General features: G+C 56.2%; 1 protein-coding gene across 9 annotated transcripts in view; it reads left to right on the top strand.

Annotated features, from left to right (window-relative positions):
* The window catches only part of TNS1 (tensin 1), a 220542-nt gene that overhangs the window by 39642 nt on the left and 161458 nt on the right, over positions 1 to 19442 (top strand). For all 9 annotated transcript variants that reach the window (XM_084892500.1, XM_084892503.1, XM_084892501.1 and 6 more), the window contains exons 2-3: positions 4016 to 4130; positions 16535 to 16572. In XM_084892500.1, the coding sequence (XP_084748626.1) occupies positions 4016 to 4130; positions 16535 to 16572 (153 nt within the window). The remainder of the gene's footprint in view (positions 1 to 4015; positions 4131 to 16534; positions 16573 to 19442) is intronic.

Below are 19442 nucleotides of genomic sequence, written 5' to 3'. Positions count from 1 at the left end.
CCCCCACTCTGCCCACCCCTCGTTTTCATTTGGGGACCACGAGGCCCAGAGAAGGCCACGGGTGTTCTCAGGCTGCTGGCCTAGAGCACAGTCTCCAGACTCCCGTCCTAGTGTCCCCTCAGCCGGGGAATAGGACGGGTGGGGCTGGGGCAGCAGGGCCTTGGGCCATTGTCGGGGGGGGGGGAGAGGGGGCTGCTGGGAGTGGTGTGAGGGAGGGGGATGCATCTGCAACCCTGCTTCTGCTCTCTGAGCCTGTGCGGGGAGGGATGTTGTAAACTCAGATTTTATGGGGTTGGGCAGGCAAACCCAGGGCCCAGGAGAGAAGACGGAGTTTGCTTGTCAGCGTGGAAGGCTCCGTCTGCTCCCCATCTGCTCGCTGGGCAGCCAGGACGCTCTTTCACGAGATTCCACGGCCCAGCGAGGCTGTGGGAAGGAGGCCTTCGGGGAAAGGGCTGGATTTGGGGTGTAGGCAGAGAAGAGTGGGGTGGAAGCTGGGAACAGGGAGTTCTACCTGACTTAGTGGGGTGGGACAGGCGGGCTTGGAGGTGCCAGAGTAGGGCTGAGCTGATTGGCCGGTAGGGCTTCCTGCCTGCCTCCCCACACAGGCCTTCAATGGCACCCCAAGTCCCTCCCTGCCCCTCCTCTCACCCCAGGCCTGGCTGCTGCAGTTGGCATTGGGCTGGGCCCCCTCCCTGGAATGTCTGCCACAGAGATCGCCCGGAGGCTGCCAGGCGGGAGCTCAGAGCGCAGGGACTTCCTGTCCCTCCCGGTGGCATGGGGACACTGAGTGAGGCCAGGGCTGGGCAGTGCTTTGCCCCCACCCTCGCCCACCCCAGAGGAAGCTGGAAGCTCCGCTCTTAAAACCCAGCTCTCTGGAATCCCAGACCTTGCTGCCCGGCCCAGCCGCCAGAGGACACTGCCGGGCTCCTGGCACCATGCCTGTCTCCTCCACTCTCTGCTCCCTCCCATCTCTCACCCTCTGCCTGTCTCTTTAAATTTTGAGACAACGTCAAACTTTAGAAAAGTTGCAAATGCAATGCAAAGACCCTTGAAAAAAATTCTCATCTGAGGATATGTTTATTTTTATTTTTTTAATCCTCACCTGGGAACATGCTTAGAGAGAGGAAGAGAGCGAGATAGAGAGAGAGAGAGAGAGAGAGAGAGAGAGAGAGAGAGAGAGAGGAAACATTGATTGGTTGCTCCACCGGGGATCAAACCCACAACTTTTTGGGGCACAGGATGACATTCCAGAACCACCTGGCATGTGGCCGGGTGACCTTCCTTTTCCTTGAGCTATTATACTTGAGAGTAAGTTGCTGACACGATGCCTACCACCCCTAAATGCTTTCCTGATTTTCCTACAAGGACTTTCCCTGCCTAACCCAACACAGCCATCAGAGTCAGGAAACTGACTTGGACCTTGACTTCCACCTCACCCTCCGATAAGCTGGCCAATGATGTCCTTTCTGGCGTGGAAGGAACCCAGTTCGGAGCCAGCCATTGCGTTTGGCTGTCGCACCTCTTCAGCCTGCTTCAGTCTGGAAACCCACCAGTCTTCCCTCCACGTTCACGCCCTTGTCTGTCACTTTGGAGCAGTCCACGCCGAGGGCTGGCAGACTGGCCCTCATTTTGGGCCGGGCTATGTTCCCTCCTGATGAGCGTGGGCTTGTGTCTCTTTGGCAGGAATGTGGCAGAAGCGCTCCCTCTCTGTGTCCCCCTGTGGCACACACCACGGGCGCCGTTACCTTTGATCACTTGGTCAGAGTGGAGTCCGCTGGGAAAAGTTCCCCCCCCACTCCCCCGTAATTTACAAGTATGATGTGGGGAGGCGCTCTGAGTCTTACAGACGCTCTGCTCCTCATCTTCCCATTCGTCCAGTTATTCCACAGATCAGAATGGGTTCCTCTAAGCCATTCCTGTCATGCTGTATTTGGGTGCTCAGATCTTCCCCCATTTAGTCTTCGGGGGCCCCTTCCAGCTGGCTCCTGTGTCCTTTTGTCTGTCCGCCCCCCTTTGATTCTCCGGTTCCCTTTCAGCCTCTGTGCGTTTCTATCTAATCTACCACGTTCTCTGTGTGGGCTCGTTGGTCCTTCTCTTTGTCTCTGCCTTTATCTTGGTCTCTTCCCCGTCTCTGTCTGACTCCCTGTGGCCTGTGGCTTTTCTCTGTCTTCTCTCTGTCTGTCTCTGTCTTTGTCGCTGTTCACTCTGTCTTTGTTCTCTCTCTCTCACCCCCCCCCCTCCTCTCTCTCCCTCTCCCTCTCTCTCTCTCTTCTCCACAGTCTATCTTTGTTACTCCGGCTTACTGTCCCTCTCTCTCATTTTGTCTGTTTTTCCCTGTGTCTCTCATGGCTCAGTCACTACAGTGTCTTCCGATAGGAGTCCTGGACATGCTGGGTGTGTGAGACTGTCCCCGTTCCTGCTCTGCACAAGTTGCCCCTCAGCCCCGTCCTGGAGCTGGGAGGCCTGGGGCAGGGTGCAAGAGGGGACTTGGAAGAGCAGAACCTCCTCCCCGGAGCTGCAGGGTCTGTGACTGTGTCTCTGTGTGTCCATGTGTCTCTGTGTGTGTCCGTGTGTGCGGATGGTGTGGAAGCTCTATGCCTGGGAGAGGGAAGGAGGGAGCTGCCGGTGTCCGTGTGCCCACGCCCTGCTGCTGGAGGGGGAATGGACCAGGTTGGACACCACCGTGAGGGCCTTGGAGAAGAATGGGGCCTGCAGGCTGGGGTGACTTCTCTGGGGAGCCCTCTGAATGGGGCACCTCAGGCCGGAGGAGGGTGGTGCTCCCAGTGTGGGTGCAGGGCTTGCTCCAGGGCGTGTGCCCATGGGTGTTACAAAAGACAGACTGTCGGAGCTCGAGGGGTGCGGTGCCCCACCTTGTGATGCCCGTGGCTTAGGTGGGAGGGTGACTGACTGGTCCAGGAGCTCACGGTAGGTCAGATAGAGAGAAGGCTTGGACTGCTAGCCTGCCTCTCACATCATGTGTGTGGTGGTGTCGCTTTAAATAGAATATTTAGCTGAAACTGGGTTGGCTCAGTGGATAGAGCTTCGACCTGCAGACTGAAACGTCCCAGGTTCGATTCCAGTCAAGGGCATGTACCGTGGTACCCAGTAGGGGGTGTGCAGGAGGCAGCTGATTGATGATTCTCTCTCATCGATGTTTTAACTCTCTATCCCTCTCTCTTCCTCTCTGTAAAAAAATCAATAAAATATATTTTAAAAAAATAGATAGAATATTTAACATATTGAGATCTTCCTAATATAAAGAATAGAAAATAAACATAAAAATGGAAGAAGACTTCTATGTTGGGGTAGGGGATGGCAGTGAGGGTGAGAGAGAACTGAGGGGCACAGCGTTCTGCGCACGTAGGTAAAAGTTAGGCACTGTCAGCAGCAGGTGGATAGAGGAAGGAGCTCTCGTCAGTGGAGCACTACACAGAAATGAGGAGGAGGAGCTACGGCTCCGTGTAGTCAGCCGCCCGGATGCGTCTCACAGAGTAGGACTGAGCGGGAGAAGCCAGGCACGAGTGCATGCTGTATAATTCCCTTCACGTGAAGTTAAGGATCTGTCGGAATGAACCTTTGGTGGCAGAAGTCACAGTCGCCTTTACCTGGGGACAGCGAATGGGACGGCCACGAGGGAACCTTCTGCGGTGTGGTCCGTGGGGCATGCATGTGTAAAATTGGTATCGAGCAATGCGTTTAAATGAGTGTACTTTGTTAATAAAGTAAATTTTAAAAAGTGATTAAGAAACCATGGAGGGGCCTATGGTCCCCAGCTGCTGGGGGCTGTGTTGTCATCTCAGCCTCAGTGCGCTGACCCCACCTGGGAGTCTGGGTCCCACCCCAGCTTTCTCTTCCCTGGCACCTCCTCCAGGAAACAGGCTGAGGCCGCTGGCACCTGAGAGGGCTCCTGCCTCTCCCTTTCCCTAGTCCGTGCCTACGTCTTCCCAGGCCCCTCAGCTCCTCTCCCGGGACCCTATCCTCCCCCAGGCTTGACCACTGTGCCTTCCTCCTGCAGCCAGAGGACCTGGAGGCCCCCAAGAGCCACCACTTCAAGGTGAAGACCTTCAAGAAGGTGAAGCCCTGCGGCATCTGCCGGCAGGTCATCACCCGGGAGGGCTGCACCTGCAAAGGTGAGCGGCGGGTGGGCAGGAGGGGGAGCAGTCTTCCCGGGAAGGAGACGGCCTGGGCCGTCAGGCTGGGACTCGGCTTTGCGGATCTCCTTGGGGTCCCCACCTGGCGCCTGGTTCTCTTTGGGGGGTGATGCAGAGCACACCGGATGGCAAGCATGTGGACGTGTGTGGCTGGTACTTGGCAGGTGAGGATGGCATGGAAATGGCATGTAGCCTGTGCATGGATGACTGGTGCAACATGAGCGAATGGCATGTGGAAGGTCTGTTGTGGGTGGCACATGGAGTTGGCATGTGGATGGTGTATGGAAGGTGTGTGAGTGTTGTGTGCCTGGCACCAGGAGTCCTATAGAGACACTAAGCCACAGTCCTTCCCTTGTGGCAGCTCAGGGGTGAGTTTGAGAGGCCCCTAGTCAGATGGGGGCGGGGTGTGTATGTGTGTGTGTGTGTGGCTGCTGGTGGACAGGCTTTTCAATCGTTGTTCTCACTGTTTCCTGGAACAGTCTGGTGTTTGGCTGTCACTGATGCCAGACGTCAGTGTCTGTCCCACATCGCACAGTGAGATCAGCAGGAGGCCCCTGCACCCCATCTCCATGACTGACACCATCACCCACCCCGCTGCCCCCCCCCCTCGCCCCCATGCCTCCTTCTCCTTCACCCCCATCGCCCATCAGCCCACTGAGTCCCTGAGCTTCTCTGCAGCCCTTTAGGCTGCCGGCATTTCTCACCCAGACCACTGCCTGTGGCCCCTTTGCCTCCCGTTTCCTGGCCCACCCTCTCTAATCCACCCTCCCTGACAGCTTGCAGCGGGACTCAATACAAACTCAGTTACGTCAGTTCCCTGGTAAAGCCTCTGGCCCCCACTACCCTCCAGACTAAGGACAGGCCCTTCCCCATGGCTGCGAGGCCTGGCAGGACCCACCCCTTGCCAACTCTCAGACCCGTCTCTCACCCGCCCCCCCCCCCCAGTCCATACTCACACCAGCTGCCCCTTGCAGAGTTCCTGAAACGCTAAGTATGCCAGGTATGCCAAAGGGGCTGGGTTCCTGCCTGCCCTGGCACCTTTCCCCCACCTGGACTCTCTCCTTCCTTCCTTCTTATCAGCGTCCTAGTGGAGCGGGAGGCTGGGCAGCAGCTGGAGGCTAGGGAACAATTGTTGAAGCGCTTAAATTTAGATGGCTTGCTCACATGCTTCCACATATTGCTCATGGCATCTGGTTTACAGATGAAACCAAGGCTCAGAGTAAGTAAACCTCTGGGCAAGGCGCACAGCTGCTGGGCCAGAGCGGGGTTTTCAGGGTGTGTGCTCTGTGGAGGGAAGGGCTCTGACCAGGAGTTTCAGCCGATGTCGGAGGTTGGAGTGTGTGAGGGGGTGTGTGAGGGAGTGTGTGTGTAATTGTGCATGTGAAGGGCTTTCCTTAGGCAAAGGGCTATAGCCTTCAATGGAAGAAGGGTTGCGTTTAGGGGCCAATGGGAACTTTTGCAATACCAAAATCAGCCACATGGTGTCACCCTCCCTCTAAGTGTTCTGGCTGGTCGGGCAGTGATTTTGGGTGGGAGTTGGGTGAGGTTGGAAGGAATTGCTGAGGGTAGGTTTTCGTTTTTTTTGCTTGTATCACCACCCCACCCGAGAACCTGCTTAAGTTAGCCCTGACCCTCCCCTCAGTTTGTTCCTTCCTCCCTCCCTCCCTTCCTTCCTTCCTTCCTTCCTTCCTTCCTTCCTTCCTTCCTTCCTTCCTTCCTTCCTTCCCCAGCGTGCCTTCCCTTCACCCCGACGCCCACAGCTGTGCTGGGAGGCAGCAAGGGGTGGGGTAGAAGGAAGTCCCAGCACTCACTGTGAGACCTCGGCACGTTCCTGGCCTTGTGTTCTGTGATAGTCTGTAGTCCTAGGCTTCCTGCTGGACCTGGCTTGAGGGTCCAGGTTGAGGAGGGAGTTTTGCCCCATGTGAATGGAAGGCTCCCCAGGTGAGCAGGGATGCCCCCAGTTTCTCCTGGTTCTGCCAGGTGTGACCCTGGAGTGGAGGTCAGGTGGCCAGTGAGCTGCCAGGCTGGTTTGGCAGCTCTGGGCGAGTTAGTGAGAAGTGGGAAGGAAGCCAGGGCCACACTCCAGGGGCACCACCAGGTGTCAGGCCTGGGCCATGAAAGGGCCAGCATGAGCCTGGCAAGGGAGGGTCGTCAGTATGAGGGCTATGGTCACCAGCCTGGGGGGGGGGGGCAGGAAGCGTTGGGGCCACTTGGGCTTACTGGTAGGAGCTGAACGAGTAGGCCTGCCTCTGTGCTTTGGAACGGTAAGGTTGTGGTGGCATGAGATGGATAGACCCCTAATCCATCCGCCTCTTTCTCCTTCCCTCCCTCCCTCTGTCCATCCATTCACCAGGGCTACCAAGTACCGGTAGTTTCCTGGTTGAGGGGGCAATTGTGGACTAAAATCCAAGCCACATTTTATTAACAAGCCCAACTCAAAGTGTTTGTTGGTTCCCCCTCCAGCCTTCATTTCATGTCTTGGGCTGTAACGTGGTAGCCCTCTGGGTTAGCAGCCGGGGCGATGGGTGAGTGGGGTGTGTAGAACCCCAAACCTCTGGATTTATAGTCTCCCCAAAGCTTGTTCCGCTGAGGGGCATGTGGCTGCAGGCTAGGGGCAGTGAGAACACTTTGCTAGAACGTGAGAGGCTGGGGCTTCATCCTGTCCCCTCTGGCCACCCTGCTCTGTCACCTCGATGGTTCTTCCACTTCTCACCCTCCCGCACTTCCCTGTTTAATGCAATATGGCGGAGGGGGTGAGGTACGAGACCAGGCAGGGAACGGAGTCAGGGAACCTGGAGTCTCATCCTGGCTCTGGGGACTCAAGGGCCAGCCAGGCAGAGGAAGAACTAAGGCGGTGAGACGTGTGGGCGTACGTGTGACAGATATATAGGCGATGAGGTCACCGTGAGACCTCGGCCAGCCTTCTCCCTCACTGAGCCCATGTCCTCCCATGTTAATGATAAACCCTGTCCTTGCCCTGCAGGGGGTTGTGGTGGGGAGCACGGCAGCTCTGTGTGTGGCTGTAAATGAGTACTGCTGTGAGTGGGGCAGAGGTGGATGAGACAATGGCCAGGGCCTTTGTCAGTGCCCAGGCTCCATTTCTGGCCTTGCCACTCACACAGCTGTGGTGACTTCAGAAGTCACGTCCCTGCTCAGGCCTCTGTTTTCTCATCTACAGACAAGGGGCTGGGCCAGACAGTGGGAGGGCCTGCAAAGCTCCCTGCTGGCCGAAACTGGTTTGGCTCAGTGGATAGAGTGTCAGCCTAAGGACTGAAGGGTCCTGGGTTTGATTCCAGTCAAGGGCACATACCTTGGTTGCAGGCACATCCCCAGTGGGGAGTATGCAAGAGGCAGCTGATCGATGATTCTCTCTCATCGATGTTTCTAAAACTCTATCCCTCTCTCTTGCTCTCTGTAAAAAATCAATAAAATATATTAAAAACAAAACAAAAAACAAACAAACAAAAAAAAAACTCCCTGCTGGCATCTGCATAGGCTGGGTAAGTCTCCCCATGCAGGCGCTGATTCGCTGGCAGGCACAGTGATGAACCGAGTGCCTGCCCTCTAGGCTGGATGCTGTGTCAGGCACTGGTGCCAAGACCCAGCCCTGACCTGTGAAGACAGACATGCCACCAGATGATCTCAGAACATGGTGGCAAAGCTGACACTTGTGTGTGCAAGAAACGCTGTCTCTGACTTAGCAGAGATTTTCCTGTCAGGCTTTAGCAGGGAGGGCATATGTAGGCGGGGTCTTGAGGGATGTGTAGGAGTTCCTTACTTCAAACAGTGTGTTTCCCACAGGTTCTGGGGACAGTGCATTAGGGAGTCTAGGGCCTTGCTCAAGGGCCCTAGTCTCCCACTAGGCTGAAACTCAACAGAAGAGACCAGAATACCAGCTCATGGGCCCGCGGGCTGCCATCTGAACCTGGACTGAGGCCCAGATGTAGACTACTTCCTTTCTCAGTCCTCTGGTCAGCCTGGAAGGCGGGGGCAGCTTCCTCAGAGTGGGGTGTATCTGGGGAGGGCAATCCAGCCCTTAATGGGTCAAGTCTACCCAGAAGCCCTTACGGGCTGGATATGGAGAAACCTTGGTTCAGGAGCTCTTTCTCCTGTTACTGCACTGGTGGTCCCAGATTCTCCCCTGTATCTGAGGACCTCCTCAGAGGCAGCCTTGCTGTGTGGCCGTGGTGAGATACAACCTCTCTGGGACTGGCTTTCCCCTCTCTCTGGAAGAGGGGCTGGGCTAGACCAGAGGTTCCAGATGGGTTAGAAAGGAGTTGTGTTCTTGGAGTTACTTTAGAGGCTGAGAGGAAAGGATAAGGGGAAATCCAAGGAAAAGCAACGGGGCTGAGGCCTTAAAACACCTGCACACTTCAGCCAGAGCGGCTCTGGTTTTGGGAGTGAAATACTCACAGGTAGGAGGGATGGCGTGGTGGTCTTGCACTTGGCTCAGATGTCCTGGATTTAAATCCCAGCTTTGCCCCTTCCCAGTAAGAACTTGGGCAGCTTGCTTCGCCTCTCTGAGCCCTGGTTCCCCCACCTTTAACATGGGACACACCGCAGAACTCCTTCCTCAGTAACTGCAGGGGTTAGATGAGATAACAGACCAAGTGCTCGGAACAGGGCCTGGCACATAACACGTATTAAGTAAATAGGAATGACTATCACATTGAGATTCCTCATTAGTTCATCAGAAAGAGAGGTAGGCTGCAAACATAAAGGTTTGGAAACCACTGGACGGGACGATCTACAAGTTTCTTCTTGGTTCAACTTCAGAACCATACCATGCCCACTCCTCTGAGATACCTTATAATAGTCAGGGTTCTCCAGAGAAACAGAACTCACAGGATGTGTGGGTGGCTGGGTGGATGGATGGATAGGTATTTATTATACAGAACCGGATAATGCAATTGTGGAGGCTTGGCAAATCCAACATTTGCAGGGTAGGCCGTTAGGCTAAGGCCGTGATTGGCAAACTGCGGCTCGAGAGCCACATGCAGCTCTTTGGCCCCTTGAGTGTGGCTCTTCCACAAAATACCACAGCCTGGGCGAGTCTATGTTGAAGAAGTAGCGTTAGAAGAAGTTTAAGTTTAAAAAATTTGGCTCTCAAAAGAAATTTCAATCATTGTACTGCTGATATTTGGCTCTGTCGACTAATGAGTTTGCCGACCACTGTGCTAACAGAATTTCCTCTTGCTTGTAGAGAGAGATCAGCCATTTGTTGTATATCGGCCTTCAACTGATTGGATGAGGCCCACCCATATTCTGAAAGGTTATTAATCTTACCCCCAACCCCTAAAAAATGCCCCTTCACAGAAACATCTAGGATAATGCTGAACAGGTATCAGGTACCATGGCCTAGCCAAATTGACACATGACATAAGCTGTTACACCTCCAGGACGGCATGGGGATGGGTAGTGTAGGGCAGGGCAGGGCAGGGCTATGAGGCCCTGGGGCAGGTGGGCAGCTGGGGGAGGAGCTGAGGTGGGCCGGGAGCGTGGGCCTTCAGCTCTGGGCTCAGGTGCACCCCGAGGCTCTGTGCTCATTTTCTGACCCGAGGCCAGGAGGAAAAGGCCATTTAGATCCCAACAATGTCGGCTTCCTGTGTTCCCGAGAGGCAGGAAGCCACTCCGGGACAGAGCATACGCAGTCCAGTGAGGCGGGAGCTGGCCCAGGGCTGGGGGTGTGTGGGGAGTTCTGTGCCCATCAGGTAACGCTCCCCACCATGGGGCTTCCTGTGCCCTCTCTGGCCACCTGCTGCGCGCTGCGCGGGGGCAAGTGCCGACACCCATGGGTGGAGCTGGGCTCCCAGGCTCCGCGGAGCGTTGGCTTGACAGGGCCCTCCTCTTGCAGGACCACTGTCTTGAGAGGCCGCCACCTTCCTTCGGGACTGGGGGCTGATCCTGAGGTGCTAAGGGCTGCCAGGTTGGGCTCTCGCAGCTGGAGGAGTGCGTGGAGACCATCTGTTCTAGGGGCCGGAATGCAAGGGCCTTCAGGGGCAGTGCTGGCAAATGCGTGTGAGAGAGCAGGGCGTGGTGGGGACCCGTGCTGCTCTGCCAAAGGCATTCCAACTGAGAAAAAGTCTTTGTGTCTTAAACACTGAGCCAGCCGATGAACACAAGGAGGCAGGTGGAGGTGCCAGCTGACTGCCTTATTTTCTGAGCTGGAGTCCGAGGCCCAGAGACGGGGAGCGATTTGCTTCAGGTCACGCAGCTACGGTTAGCAGTCAGGCCTGGAACTCAGGTGTCCTGACTCAGAGAAGGAATAACAATGCCGGCCACGAGCATGATGAAGATGCTGCTGCCAAGAGCATCTCATAGAAAGCAGGCCCTGGACCAACCACACATATGAACTCATTTAATTCTCACAACAGCCCTGTGAGGTAGATGCTATTAGGACCCTTATGGTCTAGATGTGGAAATGAAGGCTCAGAATGTTTGAGTAACTTGCCCCAGGTCACCAAGCTAGGGCATGACCTACCTCTGAGCTGAGAGCCAGTCTAGACGCAGCCAGTAGGTAAGTGGGTAGGTGGAGAGCAGGACCAGTGATGAATGGATGAAGGATTAATGAACTCCCTTAGTCTCCCCATCCCCTTACCAGGCTTGAGCATAAGCAGTGTTTGTACTGAAGCACTCAGAAGCACTGACCATGGTCCTTACTTGCCCTCCCCCAGCAGGGGCTGGAGCTGAATGAAGGGGGTTGGGGTGGGGGGGCTCTTTCACCCTCCTTGATATCTATCCTATTATCCCACTGTGGGGGGCTGTTTCTCTATTTTCCGTGTCCATCATCCTGAGTGAAGGAGCTGGGGATTAATAAATTAGAGAAAGAAGAAAGATACATGGAGGCAGAAATAGATTCATCAAGCTGGGTGCTAGATGGGTGCCATCTCTCTGATGGAGAGGCAGCAAGGCGACCCCCCAAGCCACACAGCAGGTTTATTTATAGGGTCAGAGGAACTTATTTGCATTCTTAACTAGGCCCTAGCATTACTGGATTTACATATCTAGACCCGCCCCTGCTGACACCTGGACAAAGGTACTCTGCCAGTGCCTCAGGCTCAGCTGACAATTCAAAGGATGTCCATGTGCCTTCTCAGGTGGCCCTCTACACCCCACAATGTCAGCCCTGGTCTCAGGGGGTTAGCCTGGAGAGAATCCTTCCAGTTTGACATGTACTGCATGTGTATGGAGTCTCACCTGTATGTCAGACCCTGAGCTAGGGGGAGGGGCAGGATTCCAGCTGTAGAGTTGAACAGGATCTCCCTTCCTTAGAGCAGCAGTTGGGTGTGAGAGAGAACAAGTCATAAAGGATCACTTAGTCCTCAGAGGTGTCAAGAGCTTTCCAAGGAGGGTGAGCTGAGGGGTATGGGAGCACAGAGCGGGGAGGGACCATCTTTGAATGCCTGACTGCCCAGAGAGGGACCTTTTGAACTGGGCCTTGAAGGATGTTTATGAGTCTGCTTTTCGCAGACTTAGCGTTCTTCTGGGGAACTTGGTATGGCAGCAACAGATCTCTTTGGGGCAGCAGCCGGAGATGGAGGCAAGACCAGGCCACACAAGGCCAGGTAAATTTGCTGAGGAGCTGGACAGAGGCTGCTAGCTGGTGACAGGATCGGGTTGCACTTGAGAATGGTCTGTAATTCTGTGGACCCAAGAGAGGCAGGCTGGAGAGAAGATCATTGGTCTGAACTGGTACAGTGGTGGCTGGGGAGGAAGGTTGAGATTCAACAGCCTCTTTGGAGTTACTCTCTGGGCCATGATGACACATTTCTTGGCAGGGGGAGGACAGGGAAGAAGGAGTTACAGAAAGGGGCATGCGGGCACCCAGGGTGCAAGGAAGGACGCAGGAGATGGCCTCTGTTCTCAGTTCCCACCATCCCCTTTGTCTGCTTGCTTTCTGAGGGAACTTGTGCTCTGGTTTCTGCATTAGATATCTGTAGCTATTTAATAAATGACACCAAAGCTTATCGGATTAAAATGAATACAAAAATATCGCTGGGACCGGTTTGGCTCAGTGGATAGAGCGTCGGCCTGGGGACTGAAAGGTCCCGGGTTCGATTCCGGTTAGGGGCATGTACCTTGGTTGCGGGCACATCCCCAGTAGGGGGTGTACAAGAGGCAGCTGATCGATGACTCTCTCTCATCGATGTTTCTAACTCTCTATCCCTCTCTCTTCCTCTCTGTGAAAAATCAATAAAAAATATATATATTTTATAAATAAATAAATAAAATGAATACAAAAATATGGCCTCTCAAGTTTCTCAGAGTCAGGGATTCATGAGGGACCTACCTGGGTGGTTTGGACCCTGGGTGTCGCATAAAGTTGCAGTCAAGATGTCAGCTGGGGTGCAGATACCTGAGGGCCTGACTGGGGCTGGGGATTTCACTTCTATGGGGACGCTGTCATATGCCAGCCACGTTGGCCCTGGCTGGTGGCAGGAGGCCTCCGCTGTCCACCACATGGCCGCTTGAGTGTCCTCATGACATAACTGGCTTCCTCCAGAGTGAGTGATCCAGGAGACCAAGGCTGAAGCTCACAGGGACAACCTCTGCTGACAACCTCAGAAGTCACACATCATCATTTTTCCCCTATCCGAATGGGTACACAACCAGCCCTATTCCTCATGGGAGGGGACTGCAGGTGCGTGTGCATACCAGGAGGCGAGAACCCTGGGCCACCTGGAGGCTGGCTGCCACAGTTTCCCTTTCTGTAACATGTGCATGTGCCACTGAGCTGGGAAGTGAGAAGCCAGCAGATTGGCAGGGCCAAGCTTCCAACTGCAGCAGGAGGATGCCATTGGAGCAGGAAATGCTGCCCCCCTGGGAGAAGCCCTGAGAGAGGTGACTAAGATGAAAAGGCATCATCCCTAGAGGGGCCCAGGGCAAGAGGGTCTCCTGGGGAACTGAGGACAGGTTCCTCCTCCTCCTCCTCTTCCTCCTCCTCCATCTCCTCTTCTTCTCCTCCTCCTCCTCTTCCTCCTCCTCCTCCTCCTCCTCCTCCTCCTCCTCCTCCTCCTCCTTCTCCTTATATATTTTTATTAATTTCAGAGAGGGAGAGAGAATCATTGACCGGCTGCCTCCTGCATGCTCCACACTGGGGATTGAGTCTGTAACCTGGGCATGTGCCTTGACTGGAAATTGAACCGTGACCTTCCGGTTCATAGGTCAATGCTCAATCACTGAGCCACTCCAGCCAGGTCTGAAGGTGTAAAAACCTGTCCTCCAGGGCTTGGCCACACCTGCCACTAGAGTTAAGTTTACTGAGCTTCTGTCTTCTGGGCAGCGGCCAGGGGGAGGTCTTTCCTCACTCCCCACTTCCGAGGAGAAGTTCTGCATTCCGGCACCCAGGGAGCACTCAGCCCATCGTACTGCGATGGCCCAATGCTTTCTCCATCTGCCCTTGAATGAAGGGCACTTGTTGAGTGTCTGCCCACCGTGTGACAGGCAGGGCTGCCTGTATGGTCACGTAGGCCATTCAATGCCAAAGGCATCTACCCAAGAGAGCTCTTGGACTCAGCCCCTGCTCTGCTCACCAAGCCATGAGCCCAGGTACAAAGCTGGGTCCCGATGCAGAATAAGCACCTTCTCGCTGTCCCCACAAGGACACTGTACCCAGCTGTGTATCCCACCAGAGGGTGGGACTTCCTCTCATTTGCACAAAGATGCTGTGTAGTGCTGTGGGCCCACGGCAGACAGTGTTCTAGGTACCGGGATACGGTGTGAGTGAGACAGGCATGCTTCTGCCCTCATGAGCCTTAGTGTGGGGGGATACACTCACTATACCTACGTGGATGGAAATTACCCAGATGACTTCAGATTGTGAGCTGTGCCAAGGAACAAAGGATTAGGGTGCCAGGGAACAAAGGGTTAGGGTGCTGCTGATAAAGAATAATGGGGAGGTCTCCTGTCATTTGGGGGGTCTGGGACAGCCTCTCTGAGCAGATGGCTTTCAGGGGCTTCCAGAAGCAGAAGAAGGCTGTGGCTTGGTGAACAATGGGGAACTGGACTGAGGGAGAGCACTCCAGGCAGCTGGAACAGCACGTACGGAGGCCCTGAGGTAGGTGCGAGCTTAGTGCCCTGGAAGTGTCAGAAGACGCTGGAGGGAGATGGAGGCCTGGCTCCCCCTGTGCTCCTTGTGGCTGAACTGGGGTTGGGAGCCCCAGAGCGGACACTGAGGGATGCCTCTGTGGTTGAGTATAAGATGTTGGTGGGGAGGTTGTGGCTCAGGAAAGAAGTGTGGCGGTGGGCATGATTCAGAGGGGGTGCACATGAACTCAGGGCAGCTCTGCAGTCAGGTCCAACTCCACCAGCATCTAAGCCTCTGCTGCAGCGGTTCTCCACCCGTGGGTCCCGACCCCTTTGGGGGTCGAACGACCTTTCACAGGGGCTGCCTGAGACGTCCTGCATATCAGATATTTATTTACATTACGGTTCATTTACAGCAGCATAATTACAGTTATGACGTGGCAACAAAAGTAACGTTATGGTTGGGGGCCACCACACCATGAGGAGCGGCATTAGGAAGGCTGAGAACCACTGCCCTGCTGAGTGCCAGGCTGTCGTGTGGGTGTGTGTGTACATTAGAGATAGATCCTTCCCGTGAAGGAGCCCCCGTTCCAGGAGGAAAGGTGGTGGCGGGAGGTGTGCCCTCTGTGAGGATACCTAGGAGAAGGCGGGGGCAGTGAGCAGGCCTCCAGAGGAGGGCCCGCACTTACTCTGGGAGGCCTGGGGTTTGCTTGGAGGAGGGTGGGGAAAGGTTCCTCTGGCTGGAGGCGGTGGCGGGTGGGGGACCGGCCTGGCTGGGAGAGTCCAAGCTCAGGCCACATGGCCTGAGGCTCTCCATTCCACATTCCAGGGCCTGAAGAGAAGGCGCAGAGGGTGGGGCTGCTGCTGTCAGAGTGGAAACACCTTCTGGAGGGGAGCTGCCACCTGGGGCAGTGGGGGAGGGGGAGAGAGAGACTGAGAAGCTGGCCAGATGGGCATGACTTGACTTGGGTGGCCAGGGCGGCTCTGTCCTGACGTGGCCGGGGTGGAGGAGACTCTGAGCTTGGCTGGCTGTGGGGTCAGGAAAGCCTTGCTCAGCACTGGCTGAGTCACATGCCTGAGCGGGGGCCAGGACTAGGCTCTGGGAGGATGTGGTCCCAGGGTAAGGCCCAGGGCCAAGGTCACAGCCCAGTCTCCTCCATCCCCTGTGCCTCCCAGCTCTTCCCCACCCTCACCCTCACAGACAAACCAGAAGCCTTAATTTGGGGAGTCCTAGAACCTCTGTGAGTAGCTCTGGGCCTTCGCCTGTGCCTCAGTCTCTTCTGCACACTGCTGAGAATCAGGTGGGGGAGGCCTGGGCGGCTGGCTGTGGCCAGGGGCTGTGGCTGTCCAGGATGTGGAGTCAGGGCAGCTCTCCTGCCTTCCCCTCGCCAGTGTCCCCAACCCACCTGCCTCCGCAGGCACTGGGCAGCCGATAAGGCCACGTCAGCACAGAAGCTCCGCTCAGGACTCTGCACCCCGTCCGCGGGACCTGGTGGGAGGGGACCCCCAAGCCCCTGCGTGGAGGGCCCCGGGGGTGGGGCGGGCAGGGCGGGGACATTCCAGGCTGAGGGAACCCCTGAGGAAATTTGATTCCAGAATCTGGTAGTAGGAGGGAGGAGCAAGTCCTGTGTGTGTGTGTGTGTGTGTGTGTGTGTGTGTTTCAAGTCATGCTGGGTGAGCATCTGTCCACGTGTCTGTCCGACTGCTGCACTCGGAGGGTCTGCTATGAAATTGTGTGTGTCAGACACACTGCCCCCTCCTCCCCCAGGCAGAGGTTTCTTCCTGGGCACTGTGTGTGTGAGGCTGTATGCGTGTGTATGGCTGTGTGTGCCTGTATGGCCGCGTGTACGGTGTATGTGGCTATGAGGGAGTGTGTATGGCGGGGAATGTGTATGTATATAGGCACGGGCCCTCTTCTGCACATGGGCTGGGTCAGTGTGCCCCTGCGGTGAGTGTGAGGGGGCTCCGGATGCCCCTGGGTGTGTGTAAGGGGAGAAGCCCCTCTTACTCCTTTGGCGCAGGTCCTGCCTGAGAACCGGCCACCTCTGGCCCCGGCCAGGATCCCGCAGGGGACCGGGTGCCCTCCCCTCCCTCCCCCTGCTCCTCCTATCTCCCCACGCCCTGGCCCGGGGCAGGCTCTGCCCAGCCCCGGCCGCAGTCCTGGTTCCCGCCCGCAGGCGGGGAGCTGGGCCGCGGCCCCCTCCTCCCGCGCCCCTCCCTCCTTTCTCCCTCCCTCCTTCCCTCCCTCCCTCCCTCCCTCCCTCGGAGCGCGATCCGGGCGGGTGGGAGGAGATTGCGCTGGAGTTTCCATTTCATACCTCGCGGCTAAACTTTCTTTCTGTGTCTCGCCCTCGCAGTCTGCAGCTTCTCCTGTCATCGGAAATGCCAGGCGAAGGTAAGGGGCCCGGGCGGGCGGGCCGGGGTCCCGGGCTGGGGAGGGGGCTCCGGGAGGAGAGGGGGCTCCGGGGGACAGGGGGCTCCGGGAGGAGAGGGGGCTCAGGACGCCCCTTCCTCCTCCCTTTGTTTATGCACAGCTGGGGCGGGAGCGGGTTCAGGTCAAGGTGAAGGCGGCGGTCTGGGCGGGGGCCGGGGCGGTGGGATGGGGTGGGGGCGCGGCTGTGCTCCGGCTCCCGGAGGCGGCGGGTGGGGACGGGGCGGGAGAGGGGCCTTTGGAGTGCTTCTCCCGGTTCCCCGGAGGGTGGGGGCGCCGAGGGGGAGGGGGCGCGTTTCAATGCTGCTCCGGCGCGGGCCCCGTTGGTCTGATTCGGCCGCTCAGGGAAACGCGGGAGGGGGTCGCAGTCACCAAAGGGAGAGGGAGAGGAGGGGAGGGGAGGACGAGGTGGGACAGGGCTGGAGGTCAAGGTCGCAGTGTTCCTGGAACCTCCTGAAGCACCATCCTCCTCTCTTGATGGACCCGGTCCCACTCTGGTCCTCAGTTTCCCCACCAATGTTTTCTGGCTGATCTCGGTGGGAGAGGAAAAGAAGGCCAGAGGAATGGGTGGGGCCTGGGGGCCGGGCTGGCTGGACCCGGGCTGCCACCTCTCAGGCCAGGACAGAGGAGTGATGGAGCAGCTGGTGGTGGCTTCGTGGAGGAACTTCCTTCCCCAATAATCCACCCCAATCCGTCCCAATCCACCCAGTCCATCCTAGTACATCCCAGTCCATCCCAATCCCTCCCAGTACATCCCAGTCCATCCCAGTCCATCCCAATCCATCCCAATCCATCCGAGTCCATCCCAATCCATCCCAATCCCTCCCAGTCCATCCCAGTCCATCCCAATCCCTCCCAGTCCATCCCAGTCCATCCCAGTCCATCCCAATCCATCCCAATCCATTCGAGTCCATCCCAGTCCATCCCAATCCATCCCAGTCCATCCCAGTCCATCCCAGTCCATCCCAATCCATCCCAGTCCATCCCAGACCATCCCAATCCCTCCCAATCCATCCCAGTCCATCCCAATCCATCCCAGTCCATCCCAATCCATCCCAGTCCATCCCAGTCCATCCCAATCTCTCCCAATCCATCCTAGTCCATCCCAATCCGTCCCAATCCGTCCCAGTCCATCCCAGTCCATCCCAATCCCTCCCAATCCATCCCAGTCCATCCCAATCCATCCCAGTCCATCCCAATCTCTCCCAATCCATCCTAGTCCATCCCAATCCGTCCCAATCCGTCCCAGTCCATCCCAGTCCATCCCAATCCATCCCAGCGCATCCCAATCCATCCCAATCCATCCCAGTCCATCCCAGTCCATCCCAGTCCATCCCAATCCATCCCAATCCCTTCGCGTCCAGGAGGTGGAGCTGTTTGGCCTTCACCTTTCAGATGCAGTCAATCTCTGCACTCTCCCTAGTATTGCTTTTCTCTCCTTTCTTATTAGCTGGGTGACTTTGGGCAAGTCATGTAACTTCTCTGAGCCTGTTTCATCCTCAAAGACACAGGAATAAAAAAAGGTTATGATGAGGATGAGACCGGACAATGTGTGTGAAGTGCCCAGCACAGTGCCTGACACAGGGGAGGCGCTCAGGAACGGAGCAGTGGATGATTATCCATGGTTAGCTCCGAGGGCCAGGTGTTGCCATGGAGAAGGGTGCTGATGGAGCAGGGAGTCTGAGCGGGAACCCACCTCCTCCTGGGGACCTGCTCGAGCAGAGCACACAGCCCTGCTGGGGCATCTCCCCGGCTGTACGCTCCAGGTGGAGTGTTCTCCTAGCAGAGGGGCACAGGGCCTGGCTCACCCGGGCACCTCTGTACGGTTCCTACCCCTCCCTGTCTTCCGCCTTTCTGACTCCCTCCGCTTTCGCCTCCTACGGTGGGGACTGAGTTACTGCTTCTCTCTCCATACCCCTCCTTGTTCTCTTCACCCAGAGCCGAGATTTCCCACTCTTCATCCCAGAACCTCCCGACTTCTCCCCAGTCGACCCTCCCTACCGTTCTTCCTGCACTTGTTTCGCATTATTATTATTATTATTATTATTTGTTATTTTTTTTTACTAAGAGAGGAAGGGAAAGGAATAGAGAGATGGAAATATCCATTAGATAGAGACATTGATTGGCTACCTCCCTCACACCCCCTATTGGGGATAGAGCCTACAACCTGGGCACCTGTTCTGATCAGGGATTGAACCCGAGATGTCCTAATCCTGTGGTTGGCAAACTGCGAGCCACATGTGGCTCTTTGGCCCCTTGAGTGTGGCTCTTCACAAAACACCAGGGCCTGGGCGAGTCTATTTTGAAGAAGTGGCATTAGAAGAAGTTTAAAAGTCTGATGCTCTACTGACTGAGCTATCCGGGCTCTATAAGTTTAAGTTAAAAAAGTTTGGCTCGAGAGAAATTTCAATTGTTGTCCTGTTGATATTTGGCTCTGTGGACTAATGAGTTTGCCGACCACTGTCCTAGTTCATGGGTCGATGCTCAACCATGGAGGCGCACCAGCTGGGCAGTACTTGTTTCTCTAACTGACATCTTGTACAGGGACTTGACCTTAGAAAGCACTTCAAGGCATTATCTGATTTCATTCTTTTAATTCCGCCAGAGCATTAACAGGCCAAAAGACCCATAGGAAGCCGAGGCTCCCAAAGGTTGAACGACTTTCCCAAGGCATCGCAGTGTAATTCCTCAGTCACATCTGTCCCTTTCTTCTGATTACCCCCAGGGGGGGCCCAGAGACCCGGAGAGGTGTGACAGAGTTAGCCTCTTGTTGCACAGTCCCCTCCTGTTGGAGACAGGGGTGCTAAAGGTGACTTCTGGGTGGGGGTGTGGCC

The sequence above is a fragment of the Pipistrellus hanaki genome (genome assembly GCF_964339955.1).
Source record: "Pipistrellus hanaki genome assembly, chromosome: 8".
In the NCBI taxonomy this organism is placed as follows: Eukaryota; Metazoa; Chordata; class Mammalia; order Chiroptera; family Vespertilionidae; genus Pipistrellus; species Pipistrellus hanaki.
This window is presented reverse-complemented; position numbering and strand designations above follow the sequence as displayed.